At 43.3% G+C, this 27,066-nt stretch overlaps 1 protein-coding gene across 3 annotated transcripts in view; it reads left to right on the top strand.

The window, feature by feature from the left end:
- The window catches only part of bnc1 (basonuclin zinc finger protein 1), a 65,007-nt gene extending 44,313 nt beyond the window's left edge, over positions 1 to 20,694 (top strand). Inside the window, exons 4-5 of one of the 3 annotated variants that reach the window (XM_067971601.1) lie at positions 9,559 to 11,495; positions 19,003 to 20,694. In XM_067971601.1, coding sequence (XP_067827702.1) covers positions 9,559 to 11,495; positions 19,003 to 19,669 — 2,604 coding nt within the window. In that variant the 3' untranslated portion in view covers positions 19,670 to 20,694. The remainder of the gene's footprint in view (positions 1 to 9,558; positions 11,496 to 19,002) is intronic. The other 2 variants (XM_067971603.1, XM_067971602.1) reach the window with 2 other exon arrangements.
- The last annotated feature ends 6,372 nt before the right edge of the window (positions 20,695 to 27,066 follow it).

Genomic DNA, 27,066 nt, shown 5'->3' with positions numbered 1-27,066 from the left:
ACAATGGAAAGATGTAAAATTGAAGGGCAAGTTTCCTGCCCTCCCCACCCCAGTTTAACGCACGCTGACTTTGACTATTACGTAAAATAGTTTCTAATATGATTTAATTTCCTCTTAATGAATCAGCAGTAAGTTTAATTCAGAAGCTATAGTATTATTTAGTGAAGGAGCAATTAATAGAAAAAATAACTGCTGCCTACTTTATTAAGGTACCTTATTCTTAGCATATATATATGCTACAGGTCTATGTTCGAAAATGATCTACAGGTAAAAGCGGAGAGTTATTGTACCCTCATTTTTTAATTTTGGAAATTAATGATTCTATTAGTTAATTGGGTTGGTAGTAAGTGGTGTCTAATTCAATTGAATAGTTAACCCATTCAGTGAAAGTTGGTCCACTTTGTAATATCTGTTTGAGTTAAGTCCTGAGAATGCCTGTCACTTGAGATTGCTTTCAAATAAGTTCAGCTGGACTGCCAGATGGAATTAAGGCAAAGTACTGCATCTTCGGGCTGGGGAGGGATGTGTGAGAGGGAGTAAAGAGAATGTTATATGTTTCGCACAAAAAACTGCGATGTTGGTCGATTGTGGAATGCTCCGTGACACAGGATGGTGCTAGGAAGTTTTACAACAGTTTGCAAATCAGTTGAAATTAATGATGAGTAACTGTTCTACTATAACGGTGTACAGTAGTGTCGAGGTTCTGTTATTGTACTAGTAATCCAGAGGCCTGGATAAATAATCCAGAGAATGTAAATTCAAATCCCACCATAGCAGTTTGAGAATTTGAATATAGTTTTAAAGATCTGGAAATAAAAAACTGCTATCAGTAAAAGTGGTCATGCAGCTGTCAGATTGTCGTAAAACCCAACTGGTTCACTAATGTTCTTTAGCGCTGCAGCGGTTCAAGAACAAGGCCCACCACCTCAGGACAGCTAGCGATGTGCAATAAATGCTGGCTTTGCCAGCAATGCCACATCCCAAGAATGAAACTGGGAGATTCTGTATGGATTAATTCACTGACACGTTGCTGGGACAGGAAAAATGCGAATATTCTAGTTCCATGACTTGTGTTTCATTGTAAATTTATGTAAACCAATCTAAATCTGAGAATTTTTGTATGCAATGGAGGATTCTTAAAGGAGAAAAGCAATTTGCCAAACCTTTTCCTGCTTGTGTTTCCAAATGTAAGAGATAATGACATAAACTATGTTGAAATGCTCACTGCAGTGAAAATTATATATGGTTTCTTCTGGCTTTTCTCCCTTCCAAAACAGAAACATTTTCCTTAAAGTCTCATACTCCCAAAATCCAATGAAATCAACATTCTTTTAAACTCAATATTCCTCCTCATTTGTTTATCCTTCAAATACCATCAGAAGACCCACCATCCACCTGAGAAACAATAACCAGGATAGTTCCCCTCTCATGAATCTTAGGATCTCACATAACATCAGAGCATATATTTTCCCATAGTCTCTTACTGCCTAAAAGTTCAGGCCACAGAACTCTTCCCAATTCTTTTGTCTTCTGTCAGCAGCAGTGATGTCGTACCCGTTACTTGTTTAGTTGGAAAAGTTCTCGAAAAAGTCACCAAGGCCATTGTGCAAAGCCCAGTGTGCAAAGTCAACTCATAAATATCAATTAACTTTGCTCCCTGTGCAGGGAGCGAGATGAAGGGGGGCCTCAGAGTATCACGAGCAGACAGTGCTACTGCTCAAAATTAATGGGATGCAGCCACGTAAAGGTAAGTGGCCGCATATGGTGATTAAAAAGCCTTAAAAATGCTTCAAGCAAGTTTTCAGCCTTTGCAAAGACTGTATAAAAGGGAAGAAGTGATTGCCAAGAACTAAAGGACAGAAAACCTAATGTGGAGGCATGAAGCAAGTCTGTGGCAAAGCGTGTTTTTAAATATTTATTCATTCTCTGGATGTGGGCGTCGCTGGCAAGACTGGCATTTATCTCTCGTCCCTAATTGCCGTGTGTAGCAGTTTGAGTGGCTTGCCACTTCAGAGGACAGTTAAGACTCAACCACATTGGTGTGGCGCTGGACCTGGTAAGGATGGCAGATTTCCTTCTGTAAAGGGCATTAATGAACAGTTAGGTTTTTTTTCCCCCCAATCCCCTGTTTGATTGCTAGTCAAGTGGACATACTAATACATGAGGTGGGAGTGAAGAGGGTTGTCCTGTTGAAACTCTAGCTCTGTCATAGCATCTCGTGCATACCAATACCTCGGCAAGGAACACAAGTGATGATGCAACGTACAATTAAAAACGTTATCGCGCACATCAAGGTACTGAAATACAAACCTGCTTACCGACCAACATGTAGGATGGGTTTCAGATTGGGTGCATTGCAGTGCTCTGTGGTCCTTTGTACCTTGGGAAATGCAGCAATGCAGTGATATTGGGCTGCTGTGCAATGTTATTCATTGGGGAAGTAAGTGTAAGTGACAGTCATATTGACCAATGCAACAGAGTGGAAGGAATGTAACACTGCATCTAATTGTGTTCTACATAACTTAGGAGTGTTTGATGCAGATACTTGGGGCCCAAAATTCCAAGGTCCCTGCGCCACCTCCTGCAACTATGAGACTGCCCCCATCATTAATTGCAGAAACAAGGTCATTAGCACACTCTGAGCAGGCACATCAGCACCTGCCCTGATGGGTTTTATGGCGCTCCAACAAAACAGCAGGGGCCCGCAAAGGACCTCATAGGAAAAGAGTTGGAAAAGTCTTAACCTCCCAAAGCAGCTATCCGCCTATCTCTGCAAGGTAGTCCATCCCCCCTGGGAATTTGTGGGGTTCTGTTGGACCTATCAGGTGATGGACCAGGCAGAACCCAAGGTCTAACTCCCTACTGTAATTTCCCAACCTCTTCTCCATTGGGCAGAATCCTGTCAGTACTGGAATCCACCCCATTTTCTGGTTCTCCGCCAGCAGTTATGCCACAGTCCCTGTGGCCCCAGTATCTGAAAAGGGAAAATAGGAAGTGATCCATTTCCATTGCTCATTTTGACTGCAAATAATCAGCAAAAGGGGAAAAAAATAGAACTAGGGAATTCTTTTGGTGAGGATACTCCCTTTACCCCATAAAATTCTTTATCATGCAAGGATTTGTCTTTGGGTTGGCATTGGTTAAGAACTTAACATTCCCAGATAGCTGTCGGGAAGCAACATATAAAAGCCTTGGATTCAGTCTCCATTTCAGAAGGATCATAATGAATATCTACATCAAGATGCTCTAATACACTCCTTATGCTCTTCCCCCATTCTAGTTGCTGGCATAATCCTTTGGGAGGAGGGTGTCTTCAGGGCAGAATTATTTGATGGTTGTGGCATTGTAATAGTATGAGTTTTAGATGATCCCTTGTTGCTAACATTTAAGGTCCCAACCAATTCTCGGGCTTGAAGCTTCTTTTTTCTGTTTTCACTCCTCCGGTATGGTGTACCATAGATTTGAATTTAAAATGGTTTCAGTAAGTTTTCAAGCTCTGGCCAGAAACACACATTTTACAGAATCCCAGAGGGAATTCTCCTCATTGGTTTTGCCAATGAAGTACAGATGACTTGCAGGGTAAGAACCCTGTACCTCTCCAAGAAGGAGTCCAGGAATTTGAATGTCTGGGGCAGGGGGGCATACGTCCAAGGTCGTTTACCAATAAGGATTGCTACATATCAGATGGACTCGGTAATGTTCATCCACCAACACAAGACAACTGACTGAACCTGTTGCCAGGACAGTCCAAATTCCTGTAAATGTTAACATAGTTCTGCTGCTGGTTAGCATTTTACAGACTGCAAAAGTGCTTCAGTATGTGCTGTTCTATTAGACACAGGTGCTCACCCAGATACATCTTTAAATGAAGAACGTGACTGCTTATATTCAAGAATGAGAGGATTCTCACTCGTTCTCTGTACCAAGCCTTCAAACAGCTCTTTGATCTTGTCTTCCTGAAGGAGGGAATGATCCTGAATATTCTTGACAATCGCTGATTAAATGAGACAATATTGCCTTCACTGATGAAAGCTTGTTTCCCTGATTTGTTGGACATCTTGACCTCCAAGTATTCCTTCCAAACTGGCACCACCATCTTAGACCCCTACTTAAGTTTGGCACAGCTGCTCCCAACGATGGAATGGTTCCTGTCCTGAGACAAAAAAAACTGTTGTATGGAGATATCCTACTTTCATTGGTGAATAGACTCATGACATACAAATATATTGCCTACTTGAAAGGCAATATAATAAGTAGAACAGTATAGTGCCAACATAATCCATATATGGCCATAAATTGTGGCATTCCAGTAAACTTCCTTTTATGGGATGGTTATTTCATCAAAAGCTCGAAACTAGCTCCAGTCGATATAATTTAGAGGCATTTGCAGCCTTTACATTCCTTGGAGATCAAATGCAGATTTCACTGCATAAACTTGTGTCTACAAATTTGTGTACTTTCAGATAGTTGATACTTTATTTGGTGATGAACTTCAAATAACCTCATCACTAAGCAATATATTTCAATACTAGCTGATCTTGCATGGCATTGCTCGCAGAGTCTAAGAGCGTGACAAAGAAAATGTGATTTGGTGGGGGGAAGTGTTCTCGGAATCAAGTGTGACACTTAAAAGAACTGCACGTTGTATGCAAGATGGTTTGTGGAATTAATATTTTTGTAATGAATTGGCAGTTTGACAAGTATCAGGTAAAGTGAAAGTTCATCCCACTTTGGCTATTATATATGCCGACATCCCAAAGAGACCTAAAGTCCATTTGTACGATGATCTTTTGAGTGACGTTCACACCCCTATTATTGTCCGAATGATAATCCAGGGAAGAAACTCTCTTCGCATCTATCTTTTTAAGATAAGCTTTAGCTTCACATTGGAGTTCTCCCATTTTACTATGATGACAATAATAACAGACATGAATAATGAGAAAAAAATACCTAACGTTGGTATGGTTTTCTTAATTTTTCACATTATAGTTTATATTGAAGTTTGCTCCGAAGTATTTGGACATTACTATTTGATAATCTTTCCCTTAGCTGTGGAAGCATAGCTGATACTGCAGATTGCCTGCATCAAAAAGTGATTGGTTTTTGGGAAGGGATTTCATGCAGTATGAGATACCAAGATGGGAGGGAATGCAAAGTGCAGGAAAACAGGCTGAGCAAATACAGAAGGACCTGGGTAGATTGGGGAGCTGGGCTGAAAGTGGTAAATATCACTCAATGAGGACAAGTGCAAAGTCACGAGATTAGGAAACGATAATAACCAGAGATAATGTGAGCTAAATGGTGTTATTCTGCGGGACACAATACTAGAGAGGGACTTGGAGGCAGGGGTGTACTTGTGGATAGAGTAGTGAAGCCACCAACACAGTGTGTGGTAATAGTAGAGGGAAACACAGCTATTCTGTAGCAGCAGAATAATACATTGCGCTCCTATAATGATCAAATCACCTGAATCACCATGAGCAGTGCCACAGGAGATCTGCTAATATATTAAAATGATGCATCTAATACTCACAGAATCGACATTCCAGATGTCACACAGATGCAAAACAATCCTAAGCTGGTTGCTTCTGACCTGTGGCCTGAAACTGACAAGAATATTTCAATTTGCAAAGGTTCCTGACCAGAGAACAATTACATTTTGACCTAAGCCCGTAGCAGCAATTTGACTTCACAAATAGTATGTCTGTGTTTGGTGAACTTTCTGCCTATCGTCCCACTTGCTTAATTATAGGCAAACTTAGGCCAATTTCTTCCAAAACCTGCATCAAAAGAGAAAGAAAGCTAGAGACTTGGATGCAGAGGAACATTCCTACCAACAAAAAATATCTTATTAATAGAGTCCAGAAAATATGTAGCCTATGACTTAAAAGAAAAATTGCAATCACCTTTTTTTTAAGAAAGGGCAAAGAAAATCCAAACATTTAATCCTGAATCCTGACTTAAAGCTTGAAGAGCAATTCAACTCCGATTAACATCACCCACCATAGTTCACTCCACAAACAATTAAACTCTGATTGATCCGCAGCTCTGTTTACTTGATAATTATACTTCATGGTTTTCCAAGGGGCAATTCCACTTTAGCATCAGAATAATATATTATCTGCAATACTGCAGGAGATCTGCCAATATATTAAAAATGTTGCATCTAATGCTCACAGCTGTTCCAGATGTCACACAAATGTAAAACAATCATAAACTGCTGGTTGCTTGTGACCTGTGGCCTGAAACTGGCGAGAATATTCCAGTTTGCAGAGTAAAAAGCAGGAATGATAAACACAAATCACGACAAATGGAAAAATGGACAATCAACCAATAAAAGAATATAAAAGGTTAACTAACCAAATAGCTCAAAATATACTATTTAAAAATTCTTTCATTGACATCTTGAGCTCTCACCATCTGAGAAACTGGAAATAAGGTTTGTAATAGAGACACAAAATTTAAAAAATTACACAAAAATGATTAAACTTATCGATGGAATAGTATTTTCTGTACTTAATACGTCCAGGATGGTTTTCCATCAGAGGCCTGCGGTTTCTGAGAAGCCTAGGGTTGATTTCATGTTCTTTTCAGAGCAATCAATCTGACAACTCCAACTCTGAGCAAGCATTTGTTCTTACAGATCCTTTGTACACCGCAGTCTGAGTCTGTACCCTGAAGAAAAAATTCCCAGCATTTACACTGTGACTCTCTACACAAAGTGTACGCACCACTCAAAATCTCGCTTTGCCCCCCATTTTTGTGTTTTGCATCCGCCTCCCCCCACCGATACTTCACTTTTGGTTGCTGCTCACATTGTTATCACACCATGCGAAAAGGGGACGATGGATGTTCCTTTGGGAGTTGTGAACAAGCTCATAATTGAGATTAAGAGATGTTTGAGGGCCCACCAAATGCTGGTGCAACAACCTCTGAGCCATTATGGCCACATCCAGCTCTACCCCAGCACCTATGTTTATGGACCCTTGCACCTGTACAAGGTCATGTCAGAGAAGATCTGTCTTCACTGCCTTTGCTTCACAGTAGAGGCTGACATAGAGGTGTGACATCTGCCACGCAATGACCTGGAGAGAATCTCTGGATCAGGAGTGGCTTTTCCCATAGAAGTCACGTTTACCACAAGCTTTCATGCTGTCATATCCTCCCAAACCATCCCAGGAGATATCTGCCACATAAGGCAGCCTGTAGTACATGCAAGTATCAAGGAAGTGACAACCGCAATGGTTACAGGGGAAGGGATAACACCTCCATCATTTTCCTATGGAATGGAGGCACCAGGAACCAGGGCGTACAGCTTTCACCAGGTATCAGGGTTCTACATGCTACCCATGTGGACATTCAGGTTCTTGACCTTTATAAACTGAAAGGGTTTGCATTCAGTCACAGTTGAATTGAGATCTGACCACAGAAATCCTCATTATGTACATCCAGGAAGCAACCATTCAAGAGCGCCCATGTTATTTGAAGGAGAAGAAACAGTGGATGGGTGGCTCTTGAGAACTGAACTACCCTCTGCATCTATGGCTCCGGATCGCACTGAGAAATACCCAGCAGTAGAGGAGCACGGCAGCCTGGGTGCCTCAGCATCTGTTTCCTCCCTCATGCCTGACACCATGCGCTTGGTGAAAAATGTGCCAAGCAGCTGCGACACAATGAAACAACATGTGCAAAAGGGCAATGACTGTGTGCGTAATACTTGAAAGGGTAACCCCAGAAGCTCCTGTGGTTTCTAAATTAGATCTGTGCTGTGGTTGACTGGCACCATGAGAAATGTGTGCAGAAATGAGGAGCATTTCTTTGCCCCGTCCTGATACCAGCCAAGTTCCTCCTTTTGCAGGTAGACATGAAGGACCTATATGGCTTCACTGGTTCAGTTGGTGACTAGCCTTCATGCAACTGATGCCTGTGACCTTCAGCTCCAGGCAGGACTACCCTCCTGTGGCAGCATTTCCAATTCAAAAGCCTCCCTGACTGCCAAAACAAGACATGCAAGGGAGTGAAGGAGCTGAAATTGCTTCAAATTCCCCCCAAAAGCTCTCTTTTGAGACCTGAGGAAGGGTATTTAGAAACTAATGACTGCAGCTCTAGCTCCCTCCCTTCTGCCACAGCCTCCTCATAAAGGGCGGAGGGGAAATCAGCAGCCAAATGTGAAGAACAAACCCGATCCCTAAGCAACGCCCGTTACACACAGTCTATGAACAACATGAAATCCTACAACCAGACCAGTTACCAGGCCACCTTGCTGTAGTGGAACCCAACCTCGCTCTCCTTCCCCAGCTGCTGAAACTCTCCAGAACACCTTTTATTACCACTAGATTTAATGTCTTCAGCACTCTCTGCCAGTTTCCAAAGTTCCATCTTGCGCAAATTCCAACTCATCCATAACATCACCACCTATCTTGTACAGTCTCACTTCCTGTCGTCTCTGCCTTATTTGTCCTCCATTAGCTCCAATGCATCAATTTCAAAATCCTCATCCTTATTTACTGATCCCTTCATGGCCTCACCCCATCTCACCTCAGCAGTCTTCTCTGACCCTATGTCTAAGTTTGCAACTTCCACTCTTCTGAGGCTGGTCTTCTGTGTTTTTCTCCACCCTCCACCCACCCTGCACTCTCAAATTCTCTTCCTAAACCCCTCCGACTTGCTACGTCTCTCTGGCTTCAAAAGCCTCCTCAAAACCTGTGACCAGGCTATAAATACAAATTGGGTTTGTAGTTTATATGAGTACATGTTAAGAGAGGAAAAATTATAACCATTGTAATGTGGGTGGGGTTGCTCTGTTAAGTCATCTTACCTCATGATTTTAAGTATATCCTGTCATTCTATAAATGTTCATTTACTTGAACAAGAGTTCAGTATTACACCTGAGAGTTAATGCCCTTTTCAGTCTAGTGGTGGAGCATCCTTTTTACTCTTGAAATGGTAAGTTATCCAAAAAAAAGTGTGTTTTCCCTTTTTTTTCCATTTTTGCTATCTCAAACTATTCATCTTGTTTCAGCCGGGAGGGACAGTTTAAAAACTGTCTCCATGTCTTGCCACATGAGGAGATAAAATGAGGCGTAACTCCAGTGGGATAAGTATGAGTTGATTTTGCTTTTGTCTTGCTCCAACTTGTTTCTACACATTGTTCCATCTAATGGCTTGGGTGAAAACTGACAAAACACATCCAACTAAAGCAGGAAAGCTTGACTGACTGGGGACTTGAGACCTTGGGATTAGTAGTCGATTGATGAACTGCTTGAGAACTGTAGGAAATGTTTGCTTAAAAAATGATCCATGGTTTGTTACAGTTGATATGATGGGGGCAATTTTCTGAGTCCGTGCTGATGACAGGAACCCTCACCCACTGCCAGCACATATTAGAAAATCCTGGGCTACGTGCGCCCTTAAATAGCCGCGGATCCCCACCACCAGTGTGCGCTTGGAGAATTAACACATGGAAAAACATTAAACCACATTTAGAGACTTTAATAATGAAGTAAATCACACTAAGCTATAATAGAGTTTTAATCCATACTAATTCTTGTGTTATAGGATGCCTCAGGAAAGGTACTTGATCGGTGGAGCATAATGACTTATGAGGAAGAAATGGTCTCTCTGCACCAATTCCTTCGTTTTGGAGAGACTAAATCTATCGTAGAACTCATGGCGATTCAGGAGAAGGAGGGACATGCTGTTGTGGTCCCACCTACCAAAAGTAACTCCGATATCAGAGCATTTATAGAGAGCAACAATCAAACACGCAACCCTGGACTATCCACTCACTTGGAAAAAGTAAACCCGAACAGTATTCATCACTTTGAGAACATCGTGAACAATCTGGCTTTTATGTTACCATTCCAGTTTTTTAATCCTATCCCAATGCCTCTATTGGGGGCATCTCCCAATGGTTTCCTTCTTGATCAATCTCAAGATAGACCACGAGAAACCAAGCAAGAAATTCCAATTCCTATCAGTAAGAGTTATCTTTTAAGTACTGCTCCTGATTCATTTCAGAGTGTTGAAGAAAACAGCAGGAATTCCCAAGATAATGCTAACCTGGAGCTGAAGAATGACTCCACCAATGAGTCCAGCACTGTGGCATCCCCTTCACTTAGTGTAACGCCAAACCATGAGATTGAACAAGCACACGTGCCCTCTCACACCAGAATCAAATCCATGGAAAAACCTGGCTGCCTAACGACCAAGGGGCGCGTTTACTGCAGTGCATGTGAGAAGACCTTTTATGACAAAGGCACATTAAAGATTCATTACAACGCTGTTCATCTGAAAATTAAACACAGGTGCACCGTTGAAGGTTGTAATATGGTTTTCAGTTCTCTGCGCAGCCGCAATCGTCACAGTTCCAACCCCAATCCCAGGCTTCACATGCCAGCCATGAAAAACAATCGTGACAAAGACCTGAGAAGTTTCTCTTCACCAACAGTTATCCAGCTCAATGACAAAAGGCTTGATATCAGTAACTGTCCTGGCACAGACACCCGGTCTCTCACAGGATTTGATAATCCCCGTGCAGAATCAAACGTTCAGAATAATGCTCAGATTAACGTTTCCAATGCCGGGCATAGTGCGGTGTTTCAAAACCTGAAGACGGTGCAGCCGGTTCTCCCATTCTATCGGAGCCTTGTGACACCAGCTGAACTAACCATTCCTCAAGGTCCGCTCCCTTCTTTGCCTGTTGTAGCTCCTTCGATCCCAGAGCAGCTCACAGCAAGGGAACTGTCAACAGAACCTGTACCAAAAAAGAAATCTCGTAAATCCAGCATGCCTGTCAAAATCGAGAAAGAAACCATGGAAGAACTAGAGGACACTGAAGGTGGAGTGTCTGACTGTGATGTGCCTTCACAGCTTAGAAGTGACGATGAGTTTAATAATATAAAATATGATTTAGAAAAAACTGAAAGTGGTACAAGTTATTTGTCTGATACAGAAGAACAGAGCCTCAAAGGGCAGCAACAAGACTTGATGACTGCTAGTACCCAAGCAGATACTGCTGGGAAATCAGAGAATGGCCCACACCACTTGGAGAATGGAGATGCTTATGCGAAGGCAAAAACTGTAATTATTTCATCCCTTGGGGACGAGCAAAGGCAGACTGAACCAGACAATGGCAAGAACTTGGTATCTAAATCAGAAGGTTGGTTACAGGAGGAGCGCCCCACAAACAATTATAAAGAAATGCAGTACAGGCTTATCAATGGAGGCTTTGGCAGTGCGTTACTGCACCAGAGGGCTGATTCACCATGCTTCGACAGTCCAGCGGTGAACGGCTGCACATGTCCGCAGCCAGTTGCAGATAAGGGGGATAATCAGGGTACTTCTAATCCTAACTATTGCTATGTCTGCAAGAAGGTGTTTAAAAGTTCTTACAGTGTTAAATTGCATTACAAAAATGTGCATTTAAAGGAGATGCACATGTGCACAGTTGGAGGTTGTAACGCAGCTTTCCCTTCAAGGCGCAGTAGGGACAGGTCAGTGAAAAGTTGCTTCTTGAGTTCCGACGAAAGGTCATTGACCTGAAATGTTAACTCTTGTTTCTTTCTCCACAGATGCTGCCTGACTTGCTGAGTATTTCCAGCATTTTCTGTTTTTATTTCAGATTTCCAGCATCCGCAGTATTTTGCTTTTGAAAAGTTGCTTCTTGTCTTGTTTTTAAAAACTGAACGACGTTGGTTCAATAATGTTCTGATTCACTTAACCTCGCGTTCTCAAATTGGTCCTCGCATTTGCATGTTTTGAAAACCTTTTGCCTGGATTTTCCTTGGCAAGCTGCACTTGTGTCTGGCGCAGGTACAGAAAGCAGAGTTGTGTCTGAGACGGTGCTGTTGGAATTTTGGCTGTCACACCTGCATCGGCTGTAGGGAGCCAGAACTGCAGCTGTGCGGTGAGGAGGAGCTGGGAACAAACAAAATAAGGGGGAGAGATGGGCCCTTCAAGTGGCTTACCTGCAATTTTGCCTTATAATTGTTATATTAAAACAAAAATCACAAAATTGCTTTCAGATGTAAAATAAAAGGCTTTGCACAGTATCTACTTCAAAAAAAATAATAATAAGGTTGGGACAGAGTTTCAGCTATCAATGGAAACTTTTTTTTTAAAAACCCTGATATTTGCAGGAGGGCTTCTCTGCTGATTTTGTGAGTTTAGTCAGTGAGTAGTTGAAGCCAGGCAATCCAGGAAGATGTCCAGCCCAATCCCCTGAGTTAGCTAATGTCAGCCAGGTGGTGGTAAAAGCATTAGAGTTGGCCTCAGTGCTCCTGGTCTCAGGAGGGAGACACACAGCTCCTGCTGGAAAGTGCGCATGTATGGACATCAGTCTAGGCCAGGTTGTGTTGAAATACCTTTCCCGGTCGAATAGCCTACTGAAACTCACCACATTGACTCATAGAGGAAGAATGGCCACTGGGACGAGGTACTGGAGAGCTCCTGGTGCCCAGGGGACAGTGCCCTGGCAAGAATCCATGCCAGAGTAGGAAAACCGGGTTGGGAGTGGGGAGAGGACAGCTGGCACTTCTCAGCCTGGTGACCTCTGGTCTCTAGGATGTTCTCTGCGTCTGTCACTTATTTACAAAGTCCACAGGGGTTGATCCAAGTTTGCAAATCACAATTGAAATGTCATTTTAACATTTTTCTGGAAAGTGGGGACATGCTTAGGCTCTGGAGGAGGAGGTTAGGCCAGCTGTGTCTTACTGTCAGTTTGGAAGTAATGCTGTTTTTTTACCTGTTGGATGCAGTATTAACATTGGCCTAAATTAACAGATGCCCCCCTTCTACTTCCCAACCCACCAAATATCCTTTCTGTCCTGTAGGTGGGCACAATTATTGAGCAGCTTCCCCAAGTGGCCTTTCTGCATATACAAACCTGGGCAAATAAATGTTGGGCTATTCAATTGTGCAAAGGCATCACAGCCAATCCTGATCTAATCCGAATCTGTTTTGTGTGTCTCTCACTCACTCACTTACTCGACAACAACTTGCATTTATATATCACCTTTAACATAGAAAAACATCCCAAGGTGTATCCACAGAGGCGTAATCTTACAAAAATGAATACCAAGCCAAAGGAGGTATTAGGAAAGGTCAAAGAGATTTTAAGGATTGGAAGCTCAACTCGGGGTCAAATAGGGCACAGGGTATGCAAGAAGTGCTGGTCCAACCTAAGACAGTGGCCGGGAAGAGGGATAGAATTAGTGGCAAGGGTGTGGAGTTTGTGGCAGGGGCTGAAGACAATAGCTTCCCAATGTTTAACTGGAGCAAATTTTGGATATTGGACAAGCAGTCGGTCAGCATAGAGACAGTGGAGGGGTTAAGACAGACGGTGTAGAGGTAAGGCTGGATGTCATCAGCAATATGTGGAAGCTGACCCTATGTCTTCAGATTACGTCGCCAGGAGGCAGCATATAGATGATGAGGAGGAGGGAGCCAAGGATAAATCCTTGGGGTCTCCAGAGGAAATGGTGCAAGTGCAGGAAGAGAAGCCATCGATGGAGTTGCTCTGGCTATGATTTGATAGGTAAGATTGGAACCAAGCAAGGGCAGTCCCACTGAGTGGACAACGGGGGAGAGGCGTTGGAGCAGGATGTGGTGGTCGACCGTGTTAAAGGCTGTAGAGAGGGCGAGGAGGGAAAATGCACCACAGAGAATGTAATTTATGACTCATTAGGGCTGTTTCAGTGCTGTAACAGCGGCAGAAACCTGATGGGAGAGATTCAAACATGTAGTTGTGGGAAAGATGGGCATTCATTTGGGAGACGACAACACGTTTAAGGACTTTGGAGAGGAAAGGAAGGTAAGAAATGGGGTGGTAATTTGCAAGGTTGAAGAGTTCGAGTGTGGGGTTTTGAGAAGGGGGTTGATGACAATTGTTTTGAAAGGGAGAGGGAACCATTTACAATGTCAGCTAGCATGAGAGCCAGGAAGGGAAGTTGGATGGTCAGCAGTTTGGTGGGAATGGGGTTAAGGGAGCAGGAGATGGGTCTTGCAGAAAAGATAAGCTTGGAGAGGACATAAGTCTTGAAGTAAGATAAACTAGAGAAGGACCCTGGGGAGAGGGTGGGTAAGGTGGGGAAGCAGCTGAATGGATGACCTCAACCCTCGTGACAAAGAAGCCCATGAGTTTGTCGCATTTATTATTGGAGTTGAGGATTAAGGGGGCAGGGAGAGGGGATTAAGGAGATGGCTGGTAGTGTAGCTTGTCTGTGCCAGGGGTTGCCTTTGCATTCCAGGATGATCCTAGAGAAGTGAGCTGTTTGGACAGAACAGAGCAAGATCTAATAGCGCTTGAAGTGGTTTGGCTAGATCTGCTGATGGATGGCTAAATCAGTTATACACCAGATTCACTCAAGTCTGCATGCGTTGAGGGAGTGAAGAGGAGGGCCATACCAGAGGGAGCAATCAGGATGGAATCGAGTAAAGGTTTTACTGGGGGCAAGGGCATCAAAGGTGAAGGTGAGGGAGTGGATCAACAGTTGCGGAAGTATTGTGGCAAATGAAAGGCCAAAGGCTAGGCTGTTGGGAGTTTGAAAGTGAGGTGTAATTAACGAGGGAGAGAGTTTTTTTTCCAGGGGAGGATGCAGAAGGAAGGTTGGAAGGAGTTAGGGGGATGTGGGTGGTGAGAGATACAAGCAAGTGGTCAGAAATGGTCATGCCAGTGATCGAGATCATGGGAGTAGAGAGGCCACGGCGATGGCAAGGTCAATGGAGTGGCCATGACTATGGACAAGAGTTTATATAGAGGGAGAGATTGTGGGAGGACAGGAGGGCAGTGAATTCAGAGGAGAGAGAGCAAGGTGAATTAAGATGGAGATTGAAATCATCAAGGCTGGAGTTTATTTTTATTTGTTCATGGGATGTGGGCGTCGCTAGGGAGGCCAGCATTTATTGCCCATCCTTAATTGCCCTTGAGAAGGTGGTGGTGAGTCGCTCAGTGCAGAGGCTGATGGAGGAAAGGAGGGAGCATATCTTCGTGAGGAGCTTGGGATTGGGCTCGTGGGTCAATAAAGAATGAAGATTCTGAAGGAGAGGCAATGGGGTGGGAAAAGGATACGGTACCATAGTGGTTACATTACTGGACTAATAATCCAGAGAACGTGAGTTGAAATCTCACCATGTTAGTTTGAGAACTTGAATTTGAATTCAGTTTTTTTTTAAAAGTTGAAAATAAAAAGCTAGTATCAGTAAAAGTGACCATGAAGCTGTCAGATTGTCATAAAAACTCAATTGGTTCACTAATGTCCTTTAAGGAAGGAACCTGTCATGCTTGTCCGATCCGGCCGATATGTGACTCCAGTCCCACACCAACTGCCCTCTGAAGTGGCCTAGCAAGTCAGTCAGTTATATAAAATTACTACCAGTGGTTCAAGAAGAAGGCCCACCACCATAAACTTCCCAAGCGTAACTAGGGATGGACAATAAATACAGGCCTTGCCAGTGATGCCTAAATCCTGAGAACGATGTGAGGTGGGCAAAGGAGGAATAGGTGCAAGAGCAGTAGAAGGATAGACCAAGGTGTGATTTGGTTATATGGGCCGCACCACTACCATAGAGTTTGGGCAGGAGAGGTGGTGGAGCCAAGCAGGGAGGCTTCAGTAAGGGATAAGGCGTGTATACCTATGAGCCAAGTTTCAGTCAAAATCATGATGTCAATGCAATCATCCAGAAAAACGTCATGACGGCAAGGCCGTATTTGCAAGTGAACGGACATTCTGGAGGGAATTGCAGAGAAGGGCAGTGATCGTTGATCTGCTGGCAAGAGTCCGAGGAGGCAGTGGTGGGTGGAATGAGCAGGACGGGAAGGAGGTGGACAAGAATTGCACCCATTGGCCACACTGGACTGCAAGGTTGGCAAGAGAGGAGGATGGGATAATTGGGGTTGCTCCAACTAAAGTCTGAGTATCTCTCTCTCCATCTGTCTCTCTCACTTTCTCTCTCCTTTCATGTACATAAACACACGCGTATGCATATCCTGTCAGGGGTCAGTACAGCAGGACCTCTGGCTCATAATTTATTTCTCTCTCCTTCCCAATTTTTTTTTAGCCGGGGCTGAGGCCAATTTTAATGACCCCGCTGCCACTCTTTAGCACACAGGGCTGAAATTGGTTAATTCAGCACTCACTAGAGACTTAGGGGGTGGGTTGGAGGGGACGGGTGGGAGTTGAAAGTAGTTGGGTTTTTTTGGGTTGCAACCGCAAAATTTTCGGACTTTGCATTCCCAGTGGGAAGCCTGAACTTTTCCGCGCTGACGTTAAACCCAGAAATAAAGCCGGGTTGCGGTCGCGACCCAAAAAACAACTATTTTCAACTCCCACCTGCCCCCAACCCACCCGTTCATGGGGTTTAAAATCACCCCCTTAATATTCGATCTTCTGTATATGTCATGTACATCCTGTCTATCATATTCATGGATCACTTCCTGTGTCGTACTTGGGCGTCATGCCTGTATTTGGCATGTTCCTGTCTCGCACATAATTTATTCCACCTCAGTTCAGATTTCTTCCATCTGATTGGCTGATCTACAGATTTATTAATTTACATTCAAATTAATTACATCTAATTCAGTCATATGTAACTTTTTTTTAAAACAAAGGACAAACAAACCAATCAAATTGCACAAAGCAGTTTATTTAAACTTGAGCTAGCTGACTACACACAGAAAAAATATAATTTATAATGTATAAAAACATAATACATTTGCAAAAAAAAATGAGACTTTACGCATAACATTGTGTAACTCCTGTCAGACATGTGTCTCACCTTAGCCCCCTGAGGGCTGGCCTCTACTGGGGCCCATCCTAACCTCCTACAACATGTTTCCTGCCCACATTTACCGGCCATGTCCATTCCCACCTTTCCATCTGCCAACAGCCTGGTTCTTGCCCGTGAGGTTTATGGGCCATTAGCCCAGGTCATGGCCTGAAGCTGGTTTTTAGTATGATTTGCAGCTGTGTATTCAGTAAGCAAAATAGAGCATTAGCACAAAAGAGCCTTAAAAACTGCCTACAGACTGGGATCCAGGCTAATGGTCGAAACGAGGCAGGGTCGGTCATGCCACCTCATCCCTCAAACCCTCAACTGCCCATTGCTCCCGGCCACCAGAACTCCCACCCCAATGCTCCCTGAACCCAGGGACCTCCCACATGCTACCAGACCTCACCAGCAGATAATCACAGGACCACCCACCCCTCCATTTCTGACATCAGCGCACCACATCCCATTATTCCTGCAGCAGTGGAAGGAGTACAATGATGTGGAGATGCCGGTGATGGACTGGGGTGGACAAATGTAAGGACTTGCACAACACCAGGTTATAGTCCAACAGTTTTATTTTAAATCACAAGCTTTCGGAGCTTACCTCCTTCGTCAAGCTCCGAAAGCTTGTGATTTAAAATAAAACTGTTGGACTATAACTTGGTGTTGTGCAAGTCGTTGCAGGAATACAAAACCTTCCTCCACCCAATGCCGACAGATATTGTTACCACACCTCATAACTCTCCTCCCCAGGACCACTAAACCCTAGGATTCCCCTTCCTAGTTCCTGGATACCTCAAGATTCCCACAGTGCTCCAGACTCTAGCACACCCTAACATCTGCCACATTATAGTTCACTCTATGCCCCATCCAGTGTTGACGGGCCCCAGTACCTCCCTCAGTGCTCTCAGACCCTGCGATCACCTTCCTATAGTATTGCGATACCCCAGGCCTCCCTTTCATCACCCACCCTTACCAAACTGTGGCACCTTCCCCCCACTACCAGCAGATCCCAGGGATCACCCAATAAATCAAATCTCATATTCCATCCCGTAGTGCTACCCAATGCCAGATTATTCTTCTGCAGTGCTGTCATTCCCTAGAAACCTTCCCCACTATTAGCAATACCCAGTAACCCATCTCCCACCGTTGCAATAAACCCCACAATCCCTATTTCTTGCTGTCTGCTCATCGGCTGGTATATTTGTCTACATTACAACAGTGACTGCACTTCAAAAGTAATCCTTTGGCTGAAAAGTGCTTTGGGACATTCTGAGGATGTGATATGGTGCTATATAAATGCAAGTTTTTTTTCACTGCTTCGAAATCCATTCACTTACTTTAAATACATTGTCTATCATCTTCCGGTGTATCCTGGACTTTTAAAAAAAAAAGAGATAAAAGTTAAGTTCCAAGGAAAAGGAACATATAATAATCTAGACCATTTACAGTTTTTATGGATAAATGGATAGTCACAGAATTCAGTCCCCAATACACCAATTCAAAATATCCGATTACCATGTAATAAAAAACATATTTAATTTTGGCTGCTGAACTATAGCCTGAAACTGATGATCACTTTCCAATCTACAAAGTTCCCTAACAAAACAACAATTAAACTCTGATTGACCTAAACCTCTGTTTACTTAGCAACACTTTAGACTAAACACACATTGTTATCTCAACGGAATAATATATTGTATATTATAGTACCTGTCCTTATAAAATATCAGATCATCCAAGTTACTATGAGCAGTGCCAGGGGAGACCCACTATGTATAAAAACATCTGGCATGCATCTGTGTCCATTACACTTCAGATGTCACTGTCACATTTCTGCGTCATTTTCTTTTAAAAAAGGAAGCCCGTCTGACCTCTATTGTCCTGAAGAAGGCACAGTAAATATGCATTGTGTCCTTTTGAGGGACAGGTTAAGTTGCACACGGCAGCAGGACTGTACACTTTGCGTTGTATGGTATAATGTATTTATAAAACAGCACATCCTGCGACTTGTGAGAAGTATCACAGGAGATCCACTAGTTAAAATAAAACCTTTTAACTAAACTAAAGAGAAATCCATGTGTAAAAGATACTGTATAGCATCAATAAGACAGTTTAGCAGAATGTTAGAAAAGGTAGATTTGGTGTATCGCAGAACAGAATCAGTTGCATTTTAATCCAGTGCTAGCAAATTGGCTCATTTATTTGATATCTGTTTTTCCTCATCTTTAGACATAGTGCGAACATCAATCTTCATCACAAACTTCTGACCAAAGGCTCAAATGAGACCCAAAACAACTTCTTCAACACCAGCCCTACAACAAAGGAACTTTGTGAAGGTGTTCTGGTAAGAACTCACATGGGACAGACTCCAGTAATATTGAAAGGCAAGAGCAAAAACGAACATTTTGTGTTTTCTCTGAGCAACACTCAAGAACAGTCCAGCGATGCCCAAGCAGGAGATGGTTTTTATGATGGGACTGTGTTGGATCTTAGCACTACATCCAGTGTGAAGTCCGGAAGCAGTATCCATTCATGGGATTCAGATGCTGGGAGTGAAGAAGGGGTTCCTGTGAATGGTGACGAAGCTTTTGAGCAGTCCGCTTTAATGGTGAAAGACAAGTTATACCAGCTAGCTGCTGCGGTCGAGGAGCCTGTTGACTGTTTGATACAATCCCCTTCTGCTAACTCACCAATCATGTGCAACATCTGCCAGAAGATGTACAGTAATAAAGGGACCTTCAGGGCTCATTACAAAACTGTACACCTCCGTCAGCTACACAAGTGCAAGGTGCCTGGTTGCAACACCATGTTCTCATCTGTTCGGAGTCGAAATCGGCACAGTCAGAACCCTAATTTGCACAAAGACATGTTCTGCAGCTCCAATGAAAGCCACTGAACTTCTCCTGCACGTCTTAAGACAATAGATGTCAAATGTCCTATTGATTTATCTATCTGGCATTCGTTACAGCGATAGATGGAGAATCTCGGACCCTTTCAAGAAACTGCCAAGACTTTTTGTATTGTGTGGTGATATTGACACGTTTTGCTACCTTCTGTGGTCCTCAAAAATAATGGAATGCGGCCAAATGTTTCCAACATTCCTGTTTTATAGGTGAAGAAGATAGGAATCAAGTGGACCTCATCGTCCCCTAAACCTCATTTTATGAATTAGAATTTTTTTATAGCATGAAAGGCTCTTTGTTGCAATTTTTTGATTATCTGGATCAAAAGGCACTTTTGATATTTGCTTTTGGCTCTCACTCTATTTGATTAAAGATGGCTTTTCATGTGCACTTATGCCACCTTTTTCACATTCCAGCTTCCAGACTAAAAAATATCTTTACGTATGGATTGGCAAACGAGGCACAAAAACACATCCAGATGCAACCCAAATATTTTACTTTTCTAACTACCTGAATCTTCAGCAATTCTGATTCCAAGTCGCTTCCATAGTGCTGTTGTCAAGAACTTTTCCTGAAATCCTGTTACTGTGAATGTAACTCCCAATACACACAAACAAAAAACTATCATTTAATTGAGCTCCTTTTGTTGGATAATGTGTCCTCAGTCTGAATAACATGTGTTTAGGCAAAGTGAAGGTTCAGAGAGAACTGAATTGAAACATTTTTTTCAGGTTGTGGCAAAGCTTTGTGGGGTATATTGAAATTAAGAATGTAATGTGTTTTGCTGGTTGTTTTCTTGGTGCTTTTAAGTTATTCCATATCATTGTGAATGTCCAACCTTTTTGCTTTTGTGATATGCAAAGTTATTTGGTATTTGGGTATCCTACTGCTCACGAGAAACCTAAAAATCACAGCTTGCCAAAGATGTACCAATGTGATAATCTGTAAATAAATGCATCGACAAGTAATATTGCTGGCGACAAATTCTGCTTACAATAAAAAAAAATTTCTTTGTTAATTCCAAGTATTACTTCGTAAGATTAAATGACTTATGATTTAAAAATGTGCTGTGTTTCTATCTGAACATATGTGAATGTGTTGCATCCGATTAGTTAAAAAAGGAAACCTAAACTTAATTGTAACTGCTGAGTTGAAAGGGCACTTTCTCTGACAGTTTCTTTCTGGCTCTGTAATAATGCTAGTGCTGAAAAAATTATATGAATGCCACAATGTATGAGAGCGGTAACATTCTCACCTCCTGAGTCAGAAAGTTGTTGGTTCAAGTCCCCACTCCAGAGACTTGAGCACAAAAATCTAGGCTGACGCTCCAGTACAGTACTGAGGGGGTGCTGCACTGTCGGAGGTGCCGCCTTTCAGATGAGATGTTAAACCGATGCCCCGTCTGCCCTCTCAGGTGGACGTAAAAGATCCTACGGCACTAAAAAAAAGAGCAGGGGAGTTCTCCCCGGTGTCTTGGCCAATATTTATCCCTCAACCAAAATCACAGTGCCACAACTGACTGACAAGTGACCTCTCAATCACTCCTCCAGTTATAGTTAAGGTTGCATCCCTGTTAGAACTCACTGCCTCCTTTCGTTAATAGCAATAATAAAAGATTTTTTAAAAGTGGAAAACTCCTCACTGTAAATAAAACTTTCACAGTGGCTTAAGACCCTAGTCTCCATTCTTGCTAACGTTTGTATACACTGCACTATTCTGATTCTAAAGTTTCACTTCTAATTTGAAAGTATGTCCCAGTTTTCTTTTTCCTTGGGATTGCAATCATGCAATTTGGCAGGAGAGTAGAAAGAAAGTGATATTTCGAACACTGAAAAAAAAACAAGCATTTCTTCTGAAATTAGCTGTTTTTTTAATTTAAGAAATAATCTACACAGCTGTTTGAGATTGTTCAAAATCACATTACGTCATTATTACACCCATAACTTGAAGACGTTGATTAAGTTAATTTGTTTACATTGGCAAGAAACACTTTTTAAATGTGAAAAGTTTCTATATTTTCTTCATTTTTAAAAAAAACTGTGATTAATAGTTAAACTTTTACTTAAACATGGACACCAGAACGTCCTTTAAAATTAGTTTTTGTACCAAAGCCTTTTATGTAAATCTTATTGCTTTATGAACTCCAAATATGCTCTTTAGGATTGTAACTGAAATTACACCTAAGAAATATCACTTGTTTCAGATTTTACAGAAACACATCAGTGTCTGACCATCTTGTTATCTTCTCAGAAATAAATCACAAGCCGAAGTTGGTATAAGGTCCTGAATGGAACTATAAAGTTCAATATTGTATTTACCAGAGTTTAATAACTCCCAATTTTTTATACTCTGATCTTACAGGCAAATATCCCATCCTTTTCTCTGGTCAGTTGTAATTAATGTAAATTTATCCAATATTTTCCATCTCTGATATAATGGAATGTTTCTACACATTGGGGTTTTTAACCCCAGTAGAGAATAAACAAATGCCTAAACCATTTCTACAGATAATTTATTAAAAAGTTACTCTTCACTTCTCCTTCTGTATCTTTTACTTATAATGTGAAACTGTATTTAAATTAAACATTGGGAAGACCAAAGCCATTGTCTTCAGCCCCCACCACAAACTCCCTTCCCTAACCATTGACTCCATCCCTCTCCCTGGCCACTGTCTGAGGCTGAACCAGACCGTTCACAACCTTGGCGTCCTATTTGACCCTGAGCTGAGCTTCCGACCCCATATCCTTTCCATCACCAAGACTTTTGTAATATTGCCCATCTCCGCCCCTGCCTCAACCCATCTGCCGCTGAAACCATCATCCATGCTTTTGTTACCTCCAGACTCTACCATTCCAATGCTCTGCTGGCCAGCCTTCCATCTTCCACAAACCTGAACTCATCCACAACTCTGCTGCCTGTATCCTAACTAGCACCAAAGCCCGTTCACCCATTACCCCTGTGCTCGCTGACCTACATTGGCTCCCGGTCTACCAATGCTTCGATTTTATAATTCTCATCGTTGTGTTCAAATTCCTTCATGGCCTCGTCCCTTCTTATCTCTGTAACCTCCTCCAGCCCTACAACTCTCCGAGAAGTCTGCGTTCTTCCAACTCTGTCCTTTTGTGTATTCCCCACTTCCTTCACACTGCTATTGGCGGCCATGGCCTCAGCCGTCAAGGCCCTAAGCTCTGGAATTCCCTCCCCAAACCTCTATGCGTCTCCACCTCTCCTCCTTTAAGACTCTCCTTAAAACCTACTTCTTTGACCAAGCTTTTGGTCACCTGTCCTAATGTCTCCTTCTTTGGCTCAGTGTCAGTTTTTGTCTGATTACGCTCCTGTGAAGCGCCTTGGGATGTTTTACTACGTTATATAAATGCAAGTTGTTATCGTATTTTGATATTTGTCTCATGTACTTTATTTGCTATACTAAGCTATTAAATGTATACTGTAAAACTATTCTTGAATGTTCTACATCTGTTTCCGTCAATGGGAATTTTTTTTTACAAATGTAAAAAGATGGTGACCAGTTAGCAAATGCCATGATATGAGTTAGTCATGGGTTGCTCACTGTTCTGCAGTGAGGATAGAGTGCTGCAAGATACATCACTGGAGTTAACTGTTTGCATAAGAAATGGAGAAACAAGCACCTCTCTCTGTTAGTTGTGCTGCCGTCTTACTGCAGATACGTTACCTGTGACTGATCAGATGTCCATTCAGTATTGACACTTTTGTGATATTGTTCCTCTCCCAGCACAGTTTGATTCAAATCTGTGAGCATTGGAGCCTTCAAACTATAACGTCGAAACAACACCGTTAGGGGGAATTTTACAAAATCTTCTTACTAAGACATCAAAAACCGATGTCCTGGCATGTTAAATATAACTAACATTCCACCGTTTACATTGAAGCCAAGAAAGTGCACATAAATGTGGAACTGAAACGCATGAAAATAACCAAATGAACCTTTAAAGTGGCTTCAAGAACTGATTATAATTATAACCACCTGCACAGCAAGAATTCCACACTCAGGAAGTTGAGTGACTCTTTCTGTGGCCTGTGTTCGTGTGAACTGTCTACCTACAGTAGCTATTAACTTTTAAAGAAAGTGTCATCCAAATGTATATCGTTAACAGAATGTGTGATTGCAGCAGATAGATGGATATATTAGGATGTAATTTGTACAGTAACAAAGATTTCTTTGTTTCCCTTCTCCCTCAGAATTCAGGTCAAATATGTAATCTGCACGAAAATATTAACATCGTGATTTGGACTGTGCATGAAAAACACTCCAGGCAAAGATATACAAGTAAGATCACATGCAACAGCGATACTGGTTTGCAAAGTCATTGCTCTTTTAAAAACTCTTTTTACTTGTAACATGCAGATTCTTTAATTCTCCCAGTATAAGAATTGTGTAAAATGACATTTCAATTCAGCCATTGCAATCTTGCATTACTGTCTACGATAGGATTTATTGAATTGGTCAGTCGCATTTTTGAATGTTGACATCATATTGTTGCATGCAAATTAAATGAACTGATTGATTTCTCAATTGTGACCCATGGTTTAATAAAAGGCCAGAAGGTCCCAGGTTTGATTCCTGGTCTACGCCGATCTTAACCAGTGTAGCAGTCAGAGTACTGCAGTTGCCTTCAGTGTCCCTGTGCTCAGGAGAAGAATCAGTCCCGGTTCCTGATCCTGAACAGTATTTAAAGTGTGTAAGATGCACGTCAGGCAAGGACAAGGCTAAGCTCAGTTGTGATAGCCTCCATGGTCAGCCGTGGCTCGGTGGTAGCACTCTCACCTCTAGACTCATGGCTGTGGGTTCAAACCACACTCCAGCGACTTGAGCACAAAATCTAGGCTGGTGTTCCAATGCAGTACTGAGGGAGTGCTGCACTGCCAGAGGTGCCGTCTTTCGAATGGGACGTTAAACCGAGGTCCCGCTTGGCCCCTCAAGTGGACGTAAAAGCACTATTTCGAAGAAGAGCAATATTTATCCCTCAACTAACATCACTAAAATAAAACAGATTATCTGGACATTATCACATTGCTGTTTGTGGGACCTTGCTGTGTGCAAAATTGGCTGTCGTGTTTCCTACATTACAACAGGGGCTACACTTCAAATGTACCTTCGTTGGCTGTAAAGTGCATTGGGACATCCTGAGGTCATGAAAGGTGCTATATAAATGCAAGTCTTTCTTTATGGTCAAATAGGATGCTGATACTCACTGTATTCACACATAAAGGTACCGCAGAACTGCAGCCCCAGTAGCGATCAAACAACTGCTGGAAGGGAAGAAAAAACACTGGGGAAAATGGAGAACAGGGGCTCAATTTTCCCGGTGCGATTTTTGAAGCATCCTCAGCGTGTTTCCCGTGCTGTAGGAAACACTCCATGTTGCAACAGACGTGTTTCAGCCAGCAGCCAGTGGGAGATTCAAATGCTTCTTTGACAGGTGGGGAGAAAAGGTCATTTATTGCAGCAGGTCACTCAGTCACTTCAGACAAAGTTTTGGCTGCGAGATCTTTGTAGTTTCACTGAAAATTCTTACTTTCCACTCAAAATTCTTCTGTCCAAACATATTTTACTACTTTGCGGACCCCCTCAAACTCACATCGTCAGGATGGGGGGGCGCCATGGCTGCATTCACCACTACATCCAAGGACGAGCAACATCACCAGCCTCGCCAGGCATGGCGTCCACCACCGCCACTTGGAGCTCCACAACACAGTGCTGCACCACAGGCACCTGCACAAGAGCACAGAAGGCAACAACAGAGAGAACGATGTCACAGGAGGCACTACCCTCGCCACAGGCTCTACAGACCGAGGCTCAGCTTCCTGGGCTTCTCTGATGAGCAGTGCATATGGAGGCTCAGAGTCAGTCGACAGGTAGTTGCAGACATCTGCAGCCTCCTTCATGCCGAGCTGCACCCAGCTGGCCCGAGCAGCATCTCCTTACCTGTCGCTGTCAATGTCAGCACTGCCCTCAACTTCTTCGCCTCCGGATCATTCCAGGGTGCCACCGGGGACATCTCCGGGGTCTCTCAGTCGTCTGCACACAAGTGCATAAGGCAGGTTACCGACTGCTTGTTTCGCAGAGCCTCGCACTACGTCAACTTCCCCATGGACGACCTCAGCCAGACGGAGAGGGCAGTGAGATGGTTGGCTTCCCACGGGTGCAGGGTGATTGATTGCACCCCGATAGCAATACGAGCACCTCCACACGAGCCAGGACTGTTCATCAACAGGAAGGGGCAGCACTCCATCAACACTCAGCTCATTTGTGACCACCGCAAAAGATTCCTTCACACGTGTGCCAGATTCCCTGGCAGCTGCCACGATTCCTTCATACTCTGGGAATCCAACATCCCGCCCCTCTTCCATGCACTGAACAGCCTTAAGGGCTAACTCCTCGGGGACAAGGGATACCCCCTGCACACGTGGCTCATGACACCTTTGAGGAACCCCATCACCGAGCAACAGCGTCAATATAACGACAGCCACATCGCCACCAGGTCTACAATTGAGCATGCTATAGGGCTGCTCAAGATGCGATTTAGGTTCCCTGCACAACATGGCACAAGAGAAAGGGGTGCCGCTTGAGGAGGCCCCATCCACATCTTCCACCCACATTGAGGAGGAGGAGGAGGAGGAACCCATGGGCAGAGCAGCGGTTTACCTGGTTGCTTGTGAGGCCAGCGAGTCACTGATATGTGAATGGTTCGCCCAACATCAGAGAGTGTGAAGAGTCCAGTCCTCACACCACCGGATAGAGCAGCGCCCACAACAGCCCCCCCCACCCCCACCCCTCCCTGCACAAAACAGTCCTGCAACTACACACACACCCACTGTAAAGTGACCCAATGGTTGGCATCAAGTGTCACCATTCATGGTGAACCTCATGAAAGGGCCCTCTTACAAAAGCCAGTCAAGAATAGCCAAGACGTGGCAGTAGTGGTGACAATCATAATATTTAATGTGAGTTTAACAAAAAGCAAATATAAATAAAAAACATGACCTACCGTCAAACACCCTTGTGCATCCCCTTCGTGCTTACAAAACCTTCGCCTTTCTCTTCCAACTGCTTCTACGTGGTGCATCCCCTGTGCCTGCAGCAGAGGTAGTGGCAGGTTGCTCTTGTTCATGCCCTGACCGCTTAGATGCTTTGAGCCTACGTCCTCTGGGTTTTGGAGCCTGTGAGGGCCCCTCCAAAGACTGCTCCACCTGCACCTGTGCAGGGGCAGACTCGGCCACCTGGAGAGGAGGCAGCATTGCGGGTACTGGTTGAGAGGGGGGCAACGGGTGAGACAAGGGAGCACTTTGAGTGGCGTCCCCATTTCCATGTCCCCTTTCGCCATCATCCCTCCCCTGGGCAAGGCCCACA

This window comes from Heptranchias perlo, chromosome 34 (assembly GCF_035084215.1).
Source record: "Heptranchias perlo isolate sHepPer1 chromosome 34, sHepPer1.hap1, whole genome shotgun sequence".
Classification (NCBI taxonomy): domain Eukaryota; kingdom Metazoa; phylum Chordata; class Chondrichthyes; order Hexanchiformes; family Hexanchidae; genus Heptranchias; species Heptranchias perlo.
Note: the sequence above shows the minus strand (reverse complement) of the source record. Positions and strands in the feature narration are given on the sequence as shown.